General features: G+C 37.2%; 3 protein-coding genes across 3 annotated transcripts; 2 read left to right on the forward strand and 1 right to left on the reverse strand.

Moving 5' to 3' along the window:
• Positions 1-2,783: 2,783 nt before the first annotated feature.
• Positions 2,784-10,286, forward strand: LOC124300280 (centrosomal protein of 104 kDa). The gene is made up of 16 exons (XM_046754196.1): positions 2,784-3,072; positions 4,074-4,238; positions 4,447-4,658; positions 6,452-6,638; positions 6,785-6,996; positions 7,089-7,299; positions 7,531-7,678; positions 7,740-7,869; positions 7,957-8,183; positions 8,326-8,595; positions 8,678-8,891; positions 9,004-9,182; positions 9,331-9,476; positions 9,595-9,696; positions 9,784-9,909; positions 10,076-10,286. The coding sequence occupies exons 1-16, from the start codon at positions 3,033-3,035 to the stop codon at positions 10,144-10,146; spliced, it is 2,640 nt and encodes an 879-aa protein (XP_046610152.1). The 5' UTR covers positions 2,784-3,032; the 3' UTR covers positions 10,147-10,286.
• A 441-nt stretch (positions 10,287-10,727) lies between these two features.
• LOC124300281 (tRNA (cytosine(34)-C(5))-methyltransferase) lies at positions 10,728-14,829 on the reverse strand. The gene is made up of 11 exons (XM_046754197.1): positions 14,551-14,829; positions 13,798-14,280; positions 13,615-13,699; positions 13,257-13,419; positions 13,078-13,185; positions 12,768-12,955; positions 12,482-12,626; positions 12,069-12,398; positions 11,590-11,957; positions 11,334-11,510; positions 10,728-11,182 (listed from the first exon to the last, which is right to left on the reverse strand). The coding sequence occupies exons 1-11, from the start codon at positions 14,614-14,616 to the stop codon at positions 11,031-11,033; spliced, it is 2,265 nt and encodes a 754-aa protein (XP_046610153.1). The 5' UTR covers positions 14,617-14,829; the 3' UTR covers positions 10,728-11,030.
• Positions 14,830-15,033: 204 nt separating this feature from the next.
• LOC124300282 (acylglycerol kinase, mitochondrial) lies at positions 15,034-17,595 on the forward strand. The gene is made up of 8 exons (XM_046754198.1): positions 15,034-15,354; positions 15,454-15,573; positions 15,757-16,147; positions 16,311-16,426; positions 16,599-16,786; positions 16,920-17,060; positions 17,151-17,284; positions 17,451-17,595. Exons 1-8 carry the CDS (start codon positions 15,245-15,247, stop codon positions 17,571-17,573), a joined length of 1,323 nt encoding a protein of 440 aa, XP_046610154.1. The 5' UTR covers positions 15,034-15,244; the 3' UTR covers positions 17,574-17,595.
• The last annotated feature ends 51 nt before the right edge of the window (positions 17,596-17,646 follow it).

Raw genomic sequence — 17,646 nt, forward strand, 5'->3', positions numbered from 1 at the left:
ACTGAAGGCAAAGTCGATTTGGGACAAAATTCGATAATCGATCGGTAACACAGAAACTAAACAATTTCTCGCGGTATATTTAGATTTCTCAGGATACGGAAAACATTCAAATGAAAATTACAATGCGCTGCTATTTGCCAAATTTATTTATTGGATTGCTTGGCTCAATGAGTGATAGTCTCTGTGAAAAATTCAGTTTGTGTCCATACCTATAACGAGAAACTTATTTTACGACAGATTTCCAGCAGAAAATATGTAGGTATTTTGTTGGTCGTTATGTAAGGTAACTGTTGATCATTGTTACAGATCTTCAATCAGCTCAATTAAGAGACAATGTATCTGTTCGTTACATCTCGTGTATTGTTGTGAATCAGTGACTAGTGTGCCGGTCCTCATCCTGGAATCGCAAAAGGATTGCATAGATTTACCAAAATTGAACGAATCGACCATGCCTGTAATGTACGTGTTGTAATTGGTAATAAAAAGTTGAGATCCTGTAAATTGTACTCTCTGAATTGTATTTTTCAACCCATCGAAAATAGATTTTACTCCAAGTCCATCATGGCTTACAATTGCACAGACGCGTGGACATACATGGATATAACATAGGTAGGTATCGTCTGGTCGGGAATAAGAGCCGCCGCACCCTCGGCGCACCCTCTGACGTCACGTGCCTGCCATTTATTGATCCATTACGAAATTACAGGGAGCGTTTCATCCGAATTATTAACCGAAGATGTCGAATTTGATCCGAAACTCGTGTACATCCATACATACTATATACATGAGAACAAAGGAACAATCCCGCACATTGTGTTCAACAGTTTGTAATTTCAATTGGAGCTCTCAGAGACATGCTTCGGAGATTCGCAGCCAGTTATGAGCTGGTATTTGCCGTTTATAGCATGTATAACTATAACAAGATTTCAATCACTTTGTTGTCACTGGATAAATTATAAGTATTTAAAAAAAAAATTATTTTCATAATTCTACATGTATTTTCACTTATTCATATCACGACTTATGTAATACCGCAAGCTATAAGTATAAACCTCTTTAAATGATAGTTCTCGCTTTCATTCCGCGGTCATGTAGTACGAAATTGTACAGTTGCCCACATAGCGAAATCTGATATAGATAAGTATATTTTTCATGCTGAATGACTCTGTCGTTCCTCGAGTTAAAAACTTGTCTCGTCTTCTATGAATATTCGCGATATATATCTTATGCTTGATAGGGAAGCATATACCACACGGGTCGCACGCAAAATGTATGATCACGGGGTGGACCAAAAAGTTATATTATTCGTGTTGCGCCACTCTCCCACAAAAACAAGTTCGTCAAGTATTTCATTATCAACACGATACACTGTTGAATAAGATTACAGAGCTGTTTTTTGGTCGACTGGATTACATTATGTAGTATCAATGAAAAAGGACAGCTCATTTTACAGTTTGGCTCGATCAGTTACAATAGCGTTTACTACCGCAACGATTTGGCCCGAAACATGATCCGCTGCAGAGATTATTTCACTTTTCAACCGTTCCAATAACTCTGAAATTGTTTTATTCTGGAGTTGGACAAGATTTACAGACCACGTCGGAAAAAGAAAGAAAATTTCTCAGTCGCATTAATTCGATTCTCCTATTGCCAAATCAATTTAGGTATGAGATTTGTGCGAATAAAAATGTTTATAAAATATGAATAATTGCGAACGACAGAATGAATGAAAAGACGTCGAAAACTCACATTTATCTTTCAAATATATTACGATCTTATTACACGGGTCTGATATTTAAAAATTTTAATTTGCTATTGAATTAGGTACTAGATTATCTTATAGAATACAAGACCTGTAGAAAAAATTCCATAACCCACAAAAGGTCGAGATAACTTCAAAATTAGGCGGCAGTGAAAATGAAAATAAACTTCAAGATATTATCACAACAGCCCCACGATTCTCGCAAGTAATTAGGTAATTAGAATGGGGAGCACACTCCTGCTGACTCTCGGCAACGTGACAACTGCTAATTACACTCGACATGGAGACCACCCTTCCAAACGTATAAACTGCATATGCATGTACATTATTCTAAAAATCAATGCCGATACAGTCGACCGAATACAATATATTATAGTTTCTTGGTATCCGAATGTTATGCGAATTTACGCAATATGCATTATACAAATAAAATCTCTTTTTTCTTTAACAGTATATTGTGTAACAAAGAGGCAAACTCGGTCTTTTCAGGCCGAGCGTATAAGTTTGCAATATGAGTCGTAGCTAAGTCGAATATTACGACTCTGCGATATGAAAAGACCGTTGCCTCCTTGTTGTACACGATTCTTTATATAACGAAAGAATGTTACGCGTTTTTTAACGAAGCACGAGATTGAGGTTAGGGCCGCGTAATGTCAGAGTTGTTTGCGACAGTGCATGCGCGCAGTACAGAAAAGACCACTTTCTACTCCTGTGACTCAAAAGTGGTCTTTTCTGTACTCCGCGAATGCGCACTTGCCGACTCACTCTACCGTCATAACAACGGGTACTTTGTGCACGGAAAATACGCATGAAAAAATGCGTAAAACATGCTCGCGTTATGTATGAATAATTTTTCTTAGGCTCGAGAATCGGGGTTTTTTTGCGCCACACTGTAGACAGGAAGATACAGACATCGGACGGAGAAACGTCCATAGTCACGGTGCTGCCGCGGTCCGTCGGCTTGCGCCGTTCTGGAGCTGAACTTTGCCTTTGCGATCAGTCTGCTCGCGAATGACCCGCCGCATCGCAGCGACGTACGACGGGTTGCGTACTGAACGGAACGAAAGGGGGATGATTGGCCTCAACGGCGTACCAGTCAGCCCCAAGTTGCGCTTTGAAATGGCTGTGCGTTTTCAAATTTCCTGTTTTGATTGATAAATTCGTTATCTATTTTTAACTCTTTTTTCTTTTCGAACCGTATAAGTTGTCGCCGTGGCTTATAAAGTGCTTGTCTCACGGTTCGCCCGGAACCCTCACTCATCCGTCCATAATGCCGAGGAAAATAGGATTCACCGTTGTTTATGCCACGAGTGAGTAAAAACTTGCAAGTTCGTAAAATTTTTTTTTGTGATTTTCGAAAATTGAAAAGAAGATTAAATATAGAGATTGACTATGAACCAACCACAAAACTTTTCCATCGGTTCGCATTATAGGTACGATGGTTGTGTAATTTCTTTTTGGATTGTCATGAGACGTGAGGATTCTCGATGCAACCCTTATATCAGCCACAGATTTGGTGACATTGATTTTCCCGCAGTCACGAGGTTCTGGAGTCTGCCTGAAAGAAGTTGTTTCGTGATTACCGGCCTCGTTTTTTCTCAAGCCGGAATTTGCAAACATTTTGATATGTTAAAAATCAGAGACATATTCTGACAGGGAGCGTAAAAGAATGAATGTGTAACAAAAAAAAAAAAAGCATGCCGTTTTCTCTTTCCACGTGCACCTCTATTCTCACATTGATTCATAGCTACATCTGCATATATACACGTACATTCTCTTCCACCATCCTCAAAATCCTTCTTTAAAATTAGTGTTCAAGATAAATTTGAATGAAATCAAAGTAGGTACCAAAATTGACATTAGTTTTGGATTAAGACGATCTAATATTAATTGTCAGGTTTATCCGGTTTCACAGTTTTACAGTTATCCAAGCTACTCTATTGATATATAATATTCTCTTTCTGCTACGGATTGAGTTTCAATGGTGAAATCGATGTGTTCCATAGACTATAATAAGCGCCTGTCCACATCACGTGACTACCGTTCAATGAATTTCAGCTTTATGTACGAATTTTCAATTATCTTAAATATTTATCAACGACATCATCGTTCCTAGATCTACCGTTTTCTCATTTCCCGATCGACCGGGTACTTTTTCTCTACGTCTGTGAACAGAAATACATCTGTGCACAATATTTACCATACATGATATAAAAACGTAAAGCGGGCGAAAAACCTTTTAGCTAAAAATAAAGATTCTTTTCAGAAATTCTGATTCTGAATGTGGAAGTTAAAGCATGATTCCTTGCAGGTGAGGAAGATCGACACTCTTCCTTGGAGCTTAACGTCCACGGACCGACGGTGCGCGGGTGGCAGAGCGGTCGAAGATGTGGATACCCTCAAGAACTCGTTCTTAGACTTCACGGGCCGACCAAGCTCTCGAGAATACAAGTTTTGGCTCATCAATACCTCATACGTGAGTCCAATTCACACGCAGCATAAAACAAATGAAGCAAATGAATTTTTTGCGAATAATTAACGAACTCTATCTATGAAATTTGCGAAAGTCAAGTCAAAAGAATCGAAGGGTACTTGGCATCGATCAAAATTATAACACAAATAGTTTGAACCTCAACGAACTACGGACGTAGAGAACTGAAGTAGAAAAACAACTTTTCTTTCAGCGGAGAAATTGGAGATATGGACGTCACAGGAGACGAATGGTACAAATTCAACGGACTTCAATTATCTGGGGTACATTACGTTGTCCGATAACGCATCGACTCTATACAAGAGCAGGGAGTTGAAGAGCGTCGCTCTTCCCGAAACCGACGCTGCCACTTTGAAACTCAAGCTGCATAAACCGCACAAGAATGCCCACAATGTTCACGAGCAGGTAAACTCGACAAAGTGCAGCGGGGGCGTTGAAATGAAATTTCACTTATTGTTAAATTTACCGCGAACAGTTGTCTACGCGTAATCGCTATACCGACGGACAAATCTAAGATTACGAATGACCATGGGTAGCAATAATGACGACACGCCTGCAATTTAATTCTTATTTATTCATTCAACCGTATAAGGTATATCACGCGTACCTATATAGGTATACATATACGTACATCCGTATCTACGCGGTGATTGTGAAACTGCTATAATTTTGCATTGCTTTTTACCGATAAAAGCTATTGTCAATTTATTGCCATCTGAAAGCCAAACATACAGTAAATTTTTCATCAAATATAACACCGGTGTTGTAAAAATCGAAAAAATAGAAGCAAATCTTGTCACGGTTTAAAAAAAAAGATACCTTTTTGCCAAATTCCGTTTTCAGTCTATCTTAATCATACCACTAGTTCGATTAGTCGAATCAAAATTCACTAACGATAAGTTAAATAGCTTCGAGATCAGTACGTGTAAGACGTTCTTCTCAAGAAATATTAATATGTGAAGATAGAAGAAAGTTGTACTTTAATTTCCACACATTTCTAATTCATTGATTCACAGTTAAATATGCCAACTTTTCACATCACAACTATTCCTATGGTTACTAAATTTTAATCGTGTGAGTAATTTGTTCACAAACACCATGTTAATCGTAGTTGAGGAAGCATACAATACGTGCCTATGTAGTATAATATATACGTTTATTCACGTATATGACGTTACAAGTAAATTGTGAGCTATAAGGATGAGCCAAGACGCTCTGTCATCTCAGGTCGTTTTAATAATCTTATATTTACATTACCTACCCACTGGAGATGTAGATAATGTCATATCATTCATCTTGGCAATGAATTAATCAATCGACTTAAAATAATACGTCGAAACCGTGAAATTAAGAGAAAAGAAAAAGTCATATATTTTTTCAGGCACAGCACTAAAATAATTTTCAAAATAGCCGTGTGGACTATAATATCTACTCTTTAAGTTCCAGACTAATCTATTTTTCAAAGAGTGCTACAGTGACTGCGAGTCTGCATGGAACCTCGTATGTACAGGTCCAGGATCGATCGATAAACGTTCAGAGTAATTCAATTTTAAAAGTGATTACTTTCATATTCCCGAATCACGCGCTACGCAAATCTTTGAAAGATTTAAAACCGTCTGAATTATAATAACTCACTTACTATAGGTATGAATTTTAGCAAAAGCGATTTGAAAGACAATCTGAAAACTGATACGGCATATTTTCGATGGTATTTTTTTTTCGAAAATCGTGAAGTCAAATAATAAACAAAAATTTCTCTGTAATTACTAAGCTGCATCAAAATATTATAATATGTACCGTTTAAATGTAAATTCAGGCAACTAAAAATTTCAGCCCGTGATTTCCAGAGATAAAAACATTTTGACTTTCACTGAAATTCTTAGACGTTCTATGTATATATATTCATCATTTTACGATTTCTATGTTCTTAAGAAAAGATATTTCCTCACACCGCAAAATCGTAAAATTTTACTGCAATATTTTAACGGGCCAGTTTACAAACTTTCAGTCCATTTGTTAAACTTCGGTAAAAAATGGCAGATATTTTTCAGAGTAACAAAAAAGAAATTTACATCAGTGAATAAGTATAAATTTACACAGTATAATTTCTACAAACTCTGCTAGATCTAGTACAGACTTTGACGTAGGTAATGTAAATTCAATCAGGTTGCCTATAGCATTATATTTATATTTTTCAGGTGGGTCTAATAGCCATAAACATCCTTGGTGAACCCTACGGCCAGGAATACTGCGGTCAAGGTGATGCACCTTACAACCCGCACTACACTTCACCCTATGATGACCTCGCTTTTGAAATGTACGTTGACCGTGAAGTGGCAAAAATTATACGACAAATGGAAACGAAAAAGCTGCAGGCGGCTGAAGGTAGCCTTGAATATACTTCAATCTTACAAATTGAATTAATATAAATGATATTTTGAACCTACTTTACATGCATTGTGTATCTCAATGTTAGTACTTCTGAATTACTTCCTGATTATTTCAATTTTATCATTGTTTCTAATCTTTAGAAGAAAGATTTGAATACGCGTCAAAGTTAAAAGTGGCTATGGAGAATCTAAGGAAAGCCGGGGAACGTCTTGGTAAATATGAATTGGAAAAGAAATATGCTATCGCACTGGAAGATTACGATAAGGCAAAAGTGAAGAAGGCTCAAGCGCAGCAGTACAGACAGCAGGTCTATCAAAGTTTAGAAATTGAAGATTTACTCGAAGTTCATGGCGTACGTAATCTTTTCGACAGTACAAGAAATTCTGCAGACATCCGTAAGCTGTCAAAAATAAAATCAATAACATTGTCACACTATCCACCTAGCCACTGGAAAAAAATGACGAGTCCATCATAGAAGGGAAAGAGCCAGTGTCAGCTGACGCAATTGTATCTGCAACGGCAGCTCAAGTGGTTGAAGACATTACTTCGCCACCAAGACTAGTCGTTCCGCCAAGCCGAGACGGTGCCCTGTCTCCTACCGGTCCTGCTCATCAACAACCACCGTCACCGCTTCATCAAAAGCCTAGTAGTCCGGGTAAGAATGGAAAACAATGTTAAGATTCAACAGATAGAACCAGTTATTGAATGGTCTATATGAAGAAGAGCTTTACTGTTTCTACATTCTGAAGAATTTCGCAAGTCATCAGAAATATTAGTGATATCTTGGCGCAGTTATAAATTCGTGGATAAAAGTGGTTTCCACATTAGTTATTTTCTTTGGATACATTTTTGCCTTTCTTGCTATAAATCAATTTTATATGACCAGAGGTGCTGGATCACCCGACAAGTGGTGTATTAGAAAGAACAAATGGTTGCACCAAGGGCTCTCTCAGAAGAAAAACCAAGTCAGCTGGACCAATGCTTCGATCCAGCTACGAGGCTTACGAGGAACGAACTATACCTGCGCTAAGGCAGTGAGTATCCAAAAAATAGTGTTGTTTATTCAGAATTATTAAAATTAATACCTTCTTTTAGCTCACATACAAACGAATTTACGAGAGAATGTCACTTGGACAGTACAGACAGTACAAAAGTAACATCGAAACTTAATGACAGAGAGAAGAAACAGGCTGCGCTACCAATATCCGTCTTTGGAATGGAAATGGTAATTCTTTTATCTTCAGTTACATTTTCAACCGTTTGAAAAATTTTATAGGCCTATTATAATCACAAACCCCTTCATTTTATTTAGGTCGAAAAATTTTATTCCAAGCAATTTACTGATAAAGAAGAGGGATTAATGCAACTCAAAGAGGAATTGCGGACATTTGATTCTGAAGTTTCAAAAAATTCAGCAAACAAAACAGCAAGGGCGGCTATTTTGCTGCTGCACAGAGCGCTTAGAGACAAAGTTTTCAGTGTCTACAGTCTAGCAGCTCAGTTAATCAGGGTATTCTTCACCGAGTTTGCTGTGGGTCGGTAAGCACAAAGAGTTAATTTATCAGCAACAAACTTTATTACGAAAATAAAGAAATGTGACTTACTTTGATAGCTGACGATACTCACTCCCTTATAGAGAGTGACATACCTCTTTTCATTAGTTTATTTTTTCTTACTTCAGAGTATCATCTGCTGAAATTGCTCGCAGTGTAGATCGATTGCTGCCAGAGCTCCTGACTAAATCAGGCGATACTACTCCAAGGATCCATAATATGGCTGTTCACACTATTCTCAGTATGGCAGACTGCAAGTGTGTCAGAGAACTGCATATTATACCGGTCCATCTTAGCAGGCCTGTGAACAGTAGTACGCATCAAAGATTAGCTCTGAGTAGACTAGAAATGGTCGAGCAGCTAATATTGAATCACGGAATATCTACGGACAAACAGAGGTAAGGTGAGATTGAGCACAGATAAAATAGTTACAATTATTGATGATTACATAATTGGTAATCTTCAAATTAATCCGTTTAGCGGTTTGACTTGCCGAACATTGTCGGAGTTTGGCCTGTCTGGACTGCATCATCCAGCAGAAGCTGTGAGAAAAGTATCGGAAAGAGTATTGGTATTGGTTTATAAAGTGAATCCAAGGCTTGTGAGAAAGCAGCTACCACCAGACGATGATATCACTAGGAGAAATCTCCTTTACAGACAATTATTCCATGAATTTGATCTAGTCGATCTTCAGGTAACTACTTTCCGCATTTATAATGTTATAAGCGCGTAGGAAATCTGCAAAATTTTTTTTATATCAACTCACCAACTCTCAACGTATTGGTTTTTTGATTTTTTCTTCACAGAGAAAGAAAGATCTAGAAACTAGTCAGAAAACCACGACGCCAGTTCACACAAAGCTTGTAGAAAATAACGAAGCTAGCGTTGCTAAATCTCCGCCAAGGTCTAGTCCCGTTGTTAGTACTAGTAGTTCTATCAGCATTACATCACCATCGGACAACAGCAGCGATCACAAAGGGGACAAGTTAGTATTTTTTGTTAGTATACAGAGTTCTGAGTTTTGCAGAATAGCAAATGAGTTATTCGGAATGTTTGTGACATCTTGCTTAATGTAACAAAATACTGCTTAAATTGGCAGAACTGATCGAAGAATGCTTTTCTTTAATTTTCAGGATGTGCATATTTTGTTTATCGAAAGGTCAGGTATATTCAGAGGAAGGTTTGAATATACATTATTGGAGGACCTGTCCAATGTTGACGAGATGCGAGGCTTGTAAACAAGTTGTCGAAGTTTCGTACGTCAACCTACATTTACTAAGTGAGTATACACAGTGTGTGTATTTGAAATCTGTGACAAAACTAAAAAAAAAAAAAAAAAAGGTTGAAATGAGATAAATTACAGAACATGCGAATGATCAAAACAATTTCTTTACCAGACGAATGCGATATGAGAAATAATTACAGCAAATGTGATACATGTAAACAAGCAGTACACATAGAAGACTTGAAGCGACATTCAAAAAGTGACAAATGTACTAGTGAGTATAACTGTTCCTCCAGATATATGGGTTTAAGATAAAATTTCGCATGCGCAAAATACATAATCTGTCTGTACGCTGTCGCAGAGCCAATAGAAGGATGCGAAAGATGTCCACTATGTCAGTTACATATTAATCGGAATAAATGGCGAGATCATCTCATGGGAGATCAACCCTGTACAAATAATCCGCGGAATAAGACAAACAAAAGCTGTAAGTTAACGTTGAATATATTAGTTGAAGCAAAGAAAGAAAAGTACAAATGATAAACTTATATTATCGTCGCGTGACATTGGTATTTACCTATATTTATTTAATTTTTTTTTAAATATACGTTTCAAAATTTCCAACTGTGAAGATTGGTCAATTATTTTTACAGCTTCGAAATCCCCATCGAACACGCAAAATATTGGCGGAAAATTGACTTCGCCAACTAGCAGGGATTACTAGCGTCAACCTTTGCCTCATGTATAGTAGTGTATGAAGAGTTTTCGAATCTTGTTTATTTTATAGTTTATGTATTTGTTATAGAATTTTAATGTTTCTACGCTATATTTGTACGTATACATTAAAATATCTCGTTTACAGTAGATCCCGTCCCGTACGTTGTACATGTATGTTATTTATTCTCACAGTTGAATGACAGGGAAATCAGTCAGACCTTATGAATACTCACTGTTGAAAACTGAGACGTATGAAGCACAATGCTTTTCTGTATGTTACGTAGAACTTCATTGTTAGTCCAACATGAAATTACCGATTTGGTACTTTCATTTCATAAATTCATAACACTTCCGACCATGCTCATAAACTTTTTATAACATTCTCGCAGTTGCACGTACAATAATTATACATACGTACGTACTTTTACGCTTGTTCAAATATTGTGAGCAGCAACACAGGCTGATTAATAATTCGAAAGGGTAATTTGTGCTCAAATGATATCAATTAAGGATGAAACATTGTTAATATTGTAATACAGTTTCCTAAAAATTGTTCACAGAAAGTGAATAACGAAAAAACCATTGTCATTATCAATTATCATCACGTAGTTTATTGTTTCTAAAAAACATCCCATATACGAAATTCTGAACGTTATGGAGAAGTTTCTCTGCCTTATCCTTTACTATCCTGCATTCATTCGATTAAAAAATAGAATTCAAAGTTTAGAATACAATATTAAAACTAAATGAATTTAGAATAGAAACAAACGATATTGACTGTCAAGTTAACGAAAAACTGTCAAAATTCAACAATATTGAAACCTGGAATAATATGCTTTTTCCCAGTCGGCAGCTCATAGATAACAAATGATATATGCACAAGATCGTCTGTTAAGATGTATTGTTGCTTGACTCTTCCTCATTCTTATTATCCTCCAGTTCTTTTCCATTTGCAGTCGTATCGTCTTTTTCCATAGATTCCCCATTGTCGAGTTCTATGTTAGATGTCTCTGCATTCTGATTCTCTTTGAACTTATTCTTTTCTGTATGTAGAGATTAGAAAACGGTAATTACTGCTGTATAGGTAACTTCTTATTCTTATTATTATTATTTTTTTTTTACCATCGAACAAATACGAAATATTAACGAATTTACACATTCTAGTTTCTCATGATATGTCTGATAAAATCTTACCAAATTTAGAGCAATCTGCTCCTAAGAGTCGAAGATAATGTATTGCGTCATGAGTGGGCACGTAGGCTCTCAACGACATGGTACCTCGCCACCCAACCATCTCCAACTCCAAAGGATTCAAGTTTTTGTCTTCTTCGATTAATTCTTCTTTATAAATCAGTACACAGCTTCCAGTTGCTAAATTGAAAGATATTCCAACTACAAATTAATGTTTAAGGTAAGACGTAAGTCTTTAAATACATAGTATAATGTCTACCAAAATCTTGGACTCGACTTTGTGTATCTGGGCTCAATTTTGATATCTCAGGTGGAGTATTGGGGTTGTCATTTTGTAAAAGCATCACTAGATCGTCCTTTGAGATTCGAACCTTTCGGCATTCGCCGATATAGTCAAAGAGACTGTTTAATCCTTCCTGAGCGAGTCTAAAAGCACACTTCATGTTTTTATTGTCACAGCGAACAAAAGTTTTCACTCCTGTATTGATCATCTTCACTTTAGCTTCGTTCAATTTTACGATATCGCGTATAGCTGGTGAGGTAAAGTATATGTTCTTTTTTTTCCCCTCGTGACACCTCACCAACAAGCATGTTGGGTCCAGGTTATCTGATATATTGTAAAACTCTCTGTAATTGAAAGAGTATTATCACTATTTTTTTTCAATTTCACCATCGAAATTCATCACACGTTCAAATTATCTCTACTCCGTTATTCCTATTACTTTTGTTAAAACTTACTTGATTGATGGCCAGACATCCTCCTTATCGCCTTTGAAAAAAACAAAAGGATCTTCACGGTATCCAACCATCCTTTTCCTCTTTCTTTGAGGACCCCACGGTTTTTTTTCTGCCTCTAACGGCCTTTTGCCATCAGTAGCTTTGAGGTTTGCTTCTTCTTTTTCTGCTTCTTCTTCCAAACTCAATTCAGTATTAGCATCATTGGTTGACGGCTTTTCAGAACCTACTTCCATTTTTTCCTCTTTATTCTCCCATGGAAGTGGTTTAACTTTTTCCAATACTGCCACAAAAAATCCACCGGTATCTTGATGATGTGGCAATATCCTCATACTGAAAGCGTTCAGTTTACACAAATTGAATTGCAGCTTACCAGTGGATTAGAAAACGAATATCAAAAATTTAGAAGTACACACCTCCTTTCAAGGTGAAACTTATCTACATCCGCTGCATTTGGAGGGAACATATGAGGTCGGATTTGAGTTTGCCATTGCTCAGGAACTTCTTCCCACGTTTTGTAATACTGTAAGTTCTTTGATGCAAGAGTCCAATGGCTTACACCTGACAAACAAAAAAATTACTATCAGAATAAATGCAGAGAATAAAACGAAATTAAAAACTATTGAGGGTGCTTTTATAAATTGTAAGTAATAATTGAATCGTTTCAAAGATAGGTAATACAGGTCGCAAGATAATATTAACCTGGATTGCATTTCAGACCAGGTACTAAATTTCTTCCATCAACTAATCGAACAGAATCACCAACTTCGGTAAGTATTCTATGAATAACAGCTTCATTTTCTATCGGATTAAGAGAACATGTGGAATAAACCATTCTTCCACCAACTGCCAAGAGCTCCAGTCCTCTCTGGGCTATTCTGTATTGAATTCTAGTGGAGAACAAGAATTTGTTTGACTCATGAAAACTCGAGAAGTAAACGATGAATGACAAAATTTAATTTCAACTTTAAGGCTATGCGAGAAAATTCGTGCAAAGTAAGTAAACATTCACCCATGAAGATTGTTTCCATTCGCAGGACTCCACTTGCACCAAATATCTGGATTTTTTCTCATTGTTCCATCCCCGCTGCAAGGTACATCAGCAAGAATTCTATCAAACCTGAATGGAATCGAAAAGTGTATTACTCAATTATGCTATTGGAAAGGTATTTCTGAGACAAGTCTATTTACTTTAACTTTTCTGTCGTGCCATCTGGTTTGGCAACATTGAAATTAGGCATTACTGACGAGTCGTGATTTGTAATCAGAATATTTGGGCTGTTCAATCTCTTAGCTTGATGCACCAACATGTAGCACCTGTTGTTGTCCACGTCATTGGCAATTACAAATCCCTCTGTTGACAAGGGACACATGGATAACATTGTAAAAAGTATTAAATTCCACTACTAGCGGTGACAATAGAAATTCAAGAAAAGTAGCAAAACTATTGGTTAATGGAAGGATTTTTAATGAAAGGCAAAAATGATAAAGCCGACTTGCTACTATTCCTAAAATGACTTGATCTCATTGTGTATGAGCATATATTCACCAGGATGTGGGTTGCTCTCATCAGAATGTATCATTTCAATTAACTGAGCTGTCTTTGAACCTGGTGCAGCACACATGTCGAGAACCTGAAAGATTACAAACGTTTAGAGTTGATTGAAATGCATTCAGCTGAAGGAATTGGTTTTCTTCATAAGTGTATCAGCAAATGATGATAAAATCAAACCTTATGTTGAGGTTTGACTTCCAAAACGAGGGGAGGAATCATGCTCACTACTTCTTGGCGACTTATGTTACCGCTAGCTGTTTCAGCAATCAAAAAATTATGTAGCCTAAAGTATGCCTCAGACCTTCGAATATCCTTACGAGTCAACTGAAGCTGCCAAGCCAAAGAATCTGGATAAAACGGAAGGCATTTTGGATAAAGTTTTTCTTTCTCTTTGACTTCTTCCTCTTCATTTTCTCGTTTTACATTGATGATCTCATTGAAAAAATCCCCTTTAATTATATCAAGCAGTGCCTTCGTTTCTGCCTTGGAACCAGTTATTCGAAAGGCGGCCGGCAGGTTTTCCCGCATCTTGTTCATAAAAATGTACCATTCTTCGCTAGGAACAATATTTTGGGTTTTGTAATAATTTTCAAAATCAACATTCTCCCTGATTATTTCTTCATAGCATCTCTGCGGCCTTTTATCCCATTCATCTTTGTTCTGCAACAAGTTGATTTAGCTCGTTATAATCTATTTCGAAAATCCATCTGTCACGGTGATTGTAAGTTGCTGTTGGGTAAAAAATGTACAGCTTCCAGAGAAAAGGATTGTCATGTCAAATATTCAATAAAAATTCATTCTAATAGCAACATGCTTGCGGAGGGTAGAAGGATGAATTTTAGTGACATTTGCCGAATTCAATATCGAAATACCGTAAACTTAACCTCCAAATCAAATCAGAAGCCGCATCAGTTCCGAAAAATTTTTTACCTTCTGTTTATCGCGGCGTTTTTCAGCAAAATTCTTCTTTGGCCTATATTTTCTACCTTTACCCATTATCACTTGAAATTACTGAAATATACTGCAAGGCCTACCGACTCGCATTAAACCACAGATTCCTATAAGTTGTCTGTGATACGCTGTATTAATGTCTCGTGTAAACGGAAACCGCGCGGACACGATCACAGTCAGCGATCTCTATTAGTATAGAGTTGTAATCACAGCTTAAACTACCGGGGCCACTAATCGTGAATGCGAGCGATGCGAGTAATGAGAGTACCAATTTGCGTATTCAGCGGTGACGATTTTGGCCACGCTGTTTAAAATCAGTACTCATTGCAGTCGTGTCCGATCTTCTAAACCGTTCAGTAGGTAGTTGGAGGATAGGGAATCTGTGCTATGGTTCGCAACCAGTCATGACTGAACCGTCTTTGAGGAAACAAGATGTGTTTTTGCGCGTCTATTGTCGTTTCGGCTATTGAAAATGTGCCCCCCCACATGACGTCATTTATATCTAACTATAATTATCTGGCGTCATGCAGGGGCTATCACGTGACCTTGCTACTGCGCATCTCTGTTTAAAGCACACGAAGCACACCAAAGAGCACACCGTGTTTCCTTATTTCATAATCCGTGGCGGTTTCGCCTATCGCCGGACGCCGAGACTGGCATTTAAACATAGGCTATGGCCCGAATTATTAAGTTCTTTAAAATTATAAGAAGTAATTGGAAAAAATCCACCTTCGCTCTAGCTGCGATATCGTATGGTGGGTCCTATGGCATAGAGTCTTATAAGTGAGTACTTCCTTGCCTGTCAAGCTGGAAGTTATTTCTACCAAACAAACATAACCTTAACGGATTAACCTCTCGATGCTGTTGAATTTAAAATTTCAGCAAAGAGCAGTTGATGCGAAGGTATTGCGAGGATGCGGTCAGATATGGAGATATGCCACTGCCGGTAAATTTAAAACCGCGACACGTTACTGTTATTTTAAATCCAGCGGCTAACAAAAGGTATGTTGAAATTCTATGGTCATATGATTGGTGTGTGAGCGACAAGATTATTTTGATTACTACTAAAGTTTCATGGAAGCACTTCATATAAAATATTTTACTGATCCAGTGATATATAACAACTGCTCCAGATTTCTGGAACCGATATGTAATCATCGTTACCATTTGACGCTGTTGATTTAGAAAAGCAAAGGATTTGTTAGAAAAGTATTGCGCACCACTGCTACACCTTGCTGGAATAGCTGTAACGTTCATTCAAACTGAATCTGAGGGCCAAGCACGAAGTATAGTTGAGAATTTGAATTCTCATACAGATGCCATAGTTGTAGCAGGTGGCGATGGGTCATTGTCGGATGTCGTTACTGGGGTGATGCGAAGGTGCAACACCGATGTCGAGATAGTCAAGCAATGCCCAATTGGCATTTTACCTCTCGGGCAGACCAACAATGTCGCAAAATCACTGTTTAATGGATACACAGATTTACCACAGATACACGCTATGGCTGAAGCTACCATGGCTGTTGTCAGAGGCACTACTAAATTAGTTGATACTATCGAAATTGAGCCTCTTGAGGTAATTAATTAGACCGATCATAGGTCACTTGGTGTTTGCTAATTTTTCATTTTGCGAATTGTTTCTTTTTTTTTTTTATCATCAGACCTTAAACTCGGGTAAAATGTAAGTTTTCACAGTGTTTGCTGTTTGAATTTTAGAACATTTATTCTCAATCTTACAGCAAGACCCTGAGAATATTATCAAACCAGTTTATGCAGTGGGCACTGTGGAGTGGGGTGCATGGAGAGACGCAAATGCTAAAGCCAACAAATACTGGTATTGGGGATCACTTCGTAGGTAAACAGTACAATTTTGGTGTATTGTAAATTTCCTGACATGGCCAAAAGCTTATAAGATGAAAAAGTTGCTTCAGCCATGTATTGATTTGCACCAATTGCTAGAACTTCAGTTACAAGTAATCTAATTGCAGGATCCAGTAATTCGGTTGTAATCAAATCTTATATTACAGATATGCAACTTATGTATTCAATGGTTACAAAAGTGACCTCACCTGGGACTGTAGCGCTGATTTACGATACTCAGAACCATGCAACGGGTGCTCTCGTTGTCGCCACAACAGGCAGAGTAGTCATTCATCTTCCAGTGATAGACGTTGGTGGCATTCTTTTGTTCCAAGGACGAGGAGTGCATCTTTTGGTAATATCGATAGCAATTGTTCTCTAAAAGTATTCTCAGTACCAATCAGATGCACACTTATATAGTACAATAAAAGATAAGTCAAATTTGGCGTAACTAAAAGTTGATATTCATCAATAAATATCGTTTTTAGAAATCGATTATAGTAAGGTGATAAATGAAAAATGTGGATCTCTTCATGAAATTCCAATAGTCACAACCGAGTTGAAAATGATTACCAGTAATCTGGACTCTCCAACCGATCATAGTGTGCCAGCAATTAAAGTCCATTTAGGTGAGTTAAAGTAGCCATTGAATAGCTAAACCTATCATTCAATCTTCACATCAACAAATCCAAAATATTCTAACAATCTTCGATCAATAGGTCCAGAAACCGTGAGCTACTTAGACTTTGTTAAGGAAGGATGGAAGCGAGCAGATGGTCACAAAACTGTGAACAAACAAACCATTGAGGCGAAGGATATTGAATTACGACCTCGTGAAACTGTTTCAAAACCGGTGAGTGAATATTTACATCATATTGTTATCCCTACTCGAACTTCCCTTGTGAATTTTAAAAAAGGGAATCGAGAATTTTAACAACTATGCGAAGTCATGTATTGTATTATATATAGTTTAAACCCTGGAATGTTGACATGTGTTAAACGTGAAATGTTTATTACAGGAACAAAGCAAAATGTTTTCCATAGACAATGAAGAATTTGAATTGAAGCCAATCAGAGTTAAATTACTACCAAAAAGTGTAACAATGTTTTGTGCGCAGCCTATGGATAGTGCAGTAAGCTAGTATAAATAAAGAGCTAACAGTACTTTTTGCGCCTTTCTTTTATCCTTTGCATTTAATACCGATGACTGATCAT

The sequence above is a fragment of the Neodiprion virginianus genome, chromosome 3 (genome assembly GCF_021901495.1).
Source record: "Neodiprion virginianus isolate iyNeoVirg1 chromosome 3, iyNeoVirg1.1, whole genome shotgun sequence".
NCBI classification, from domain to species: domain Eukaryota; kingdom Metazoa; phylum Arthropoda; class Insecta; order Hymenoptera; family Diprionidae; genus Neodiprion; species Neodiprion virginianus.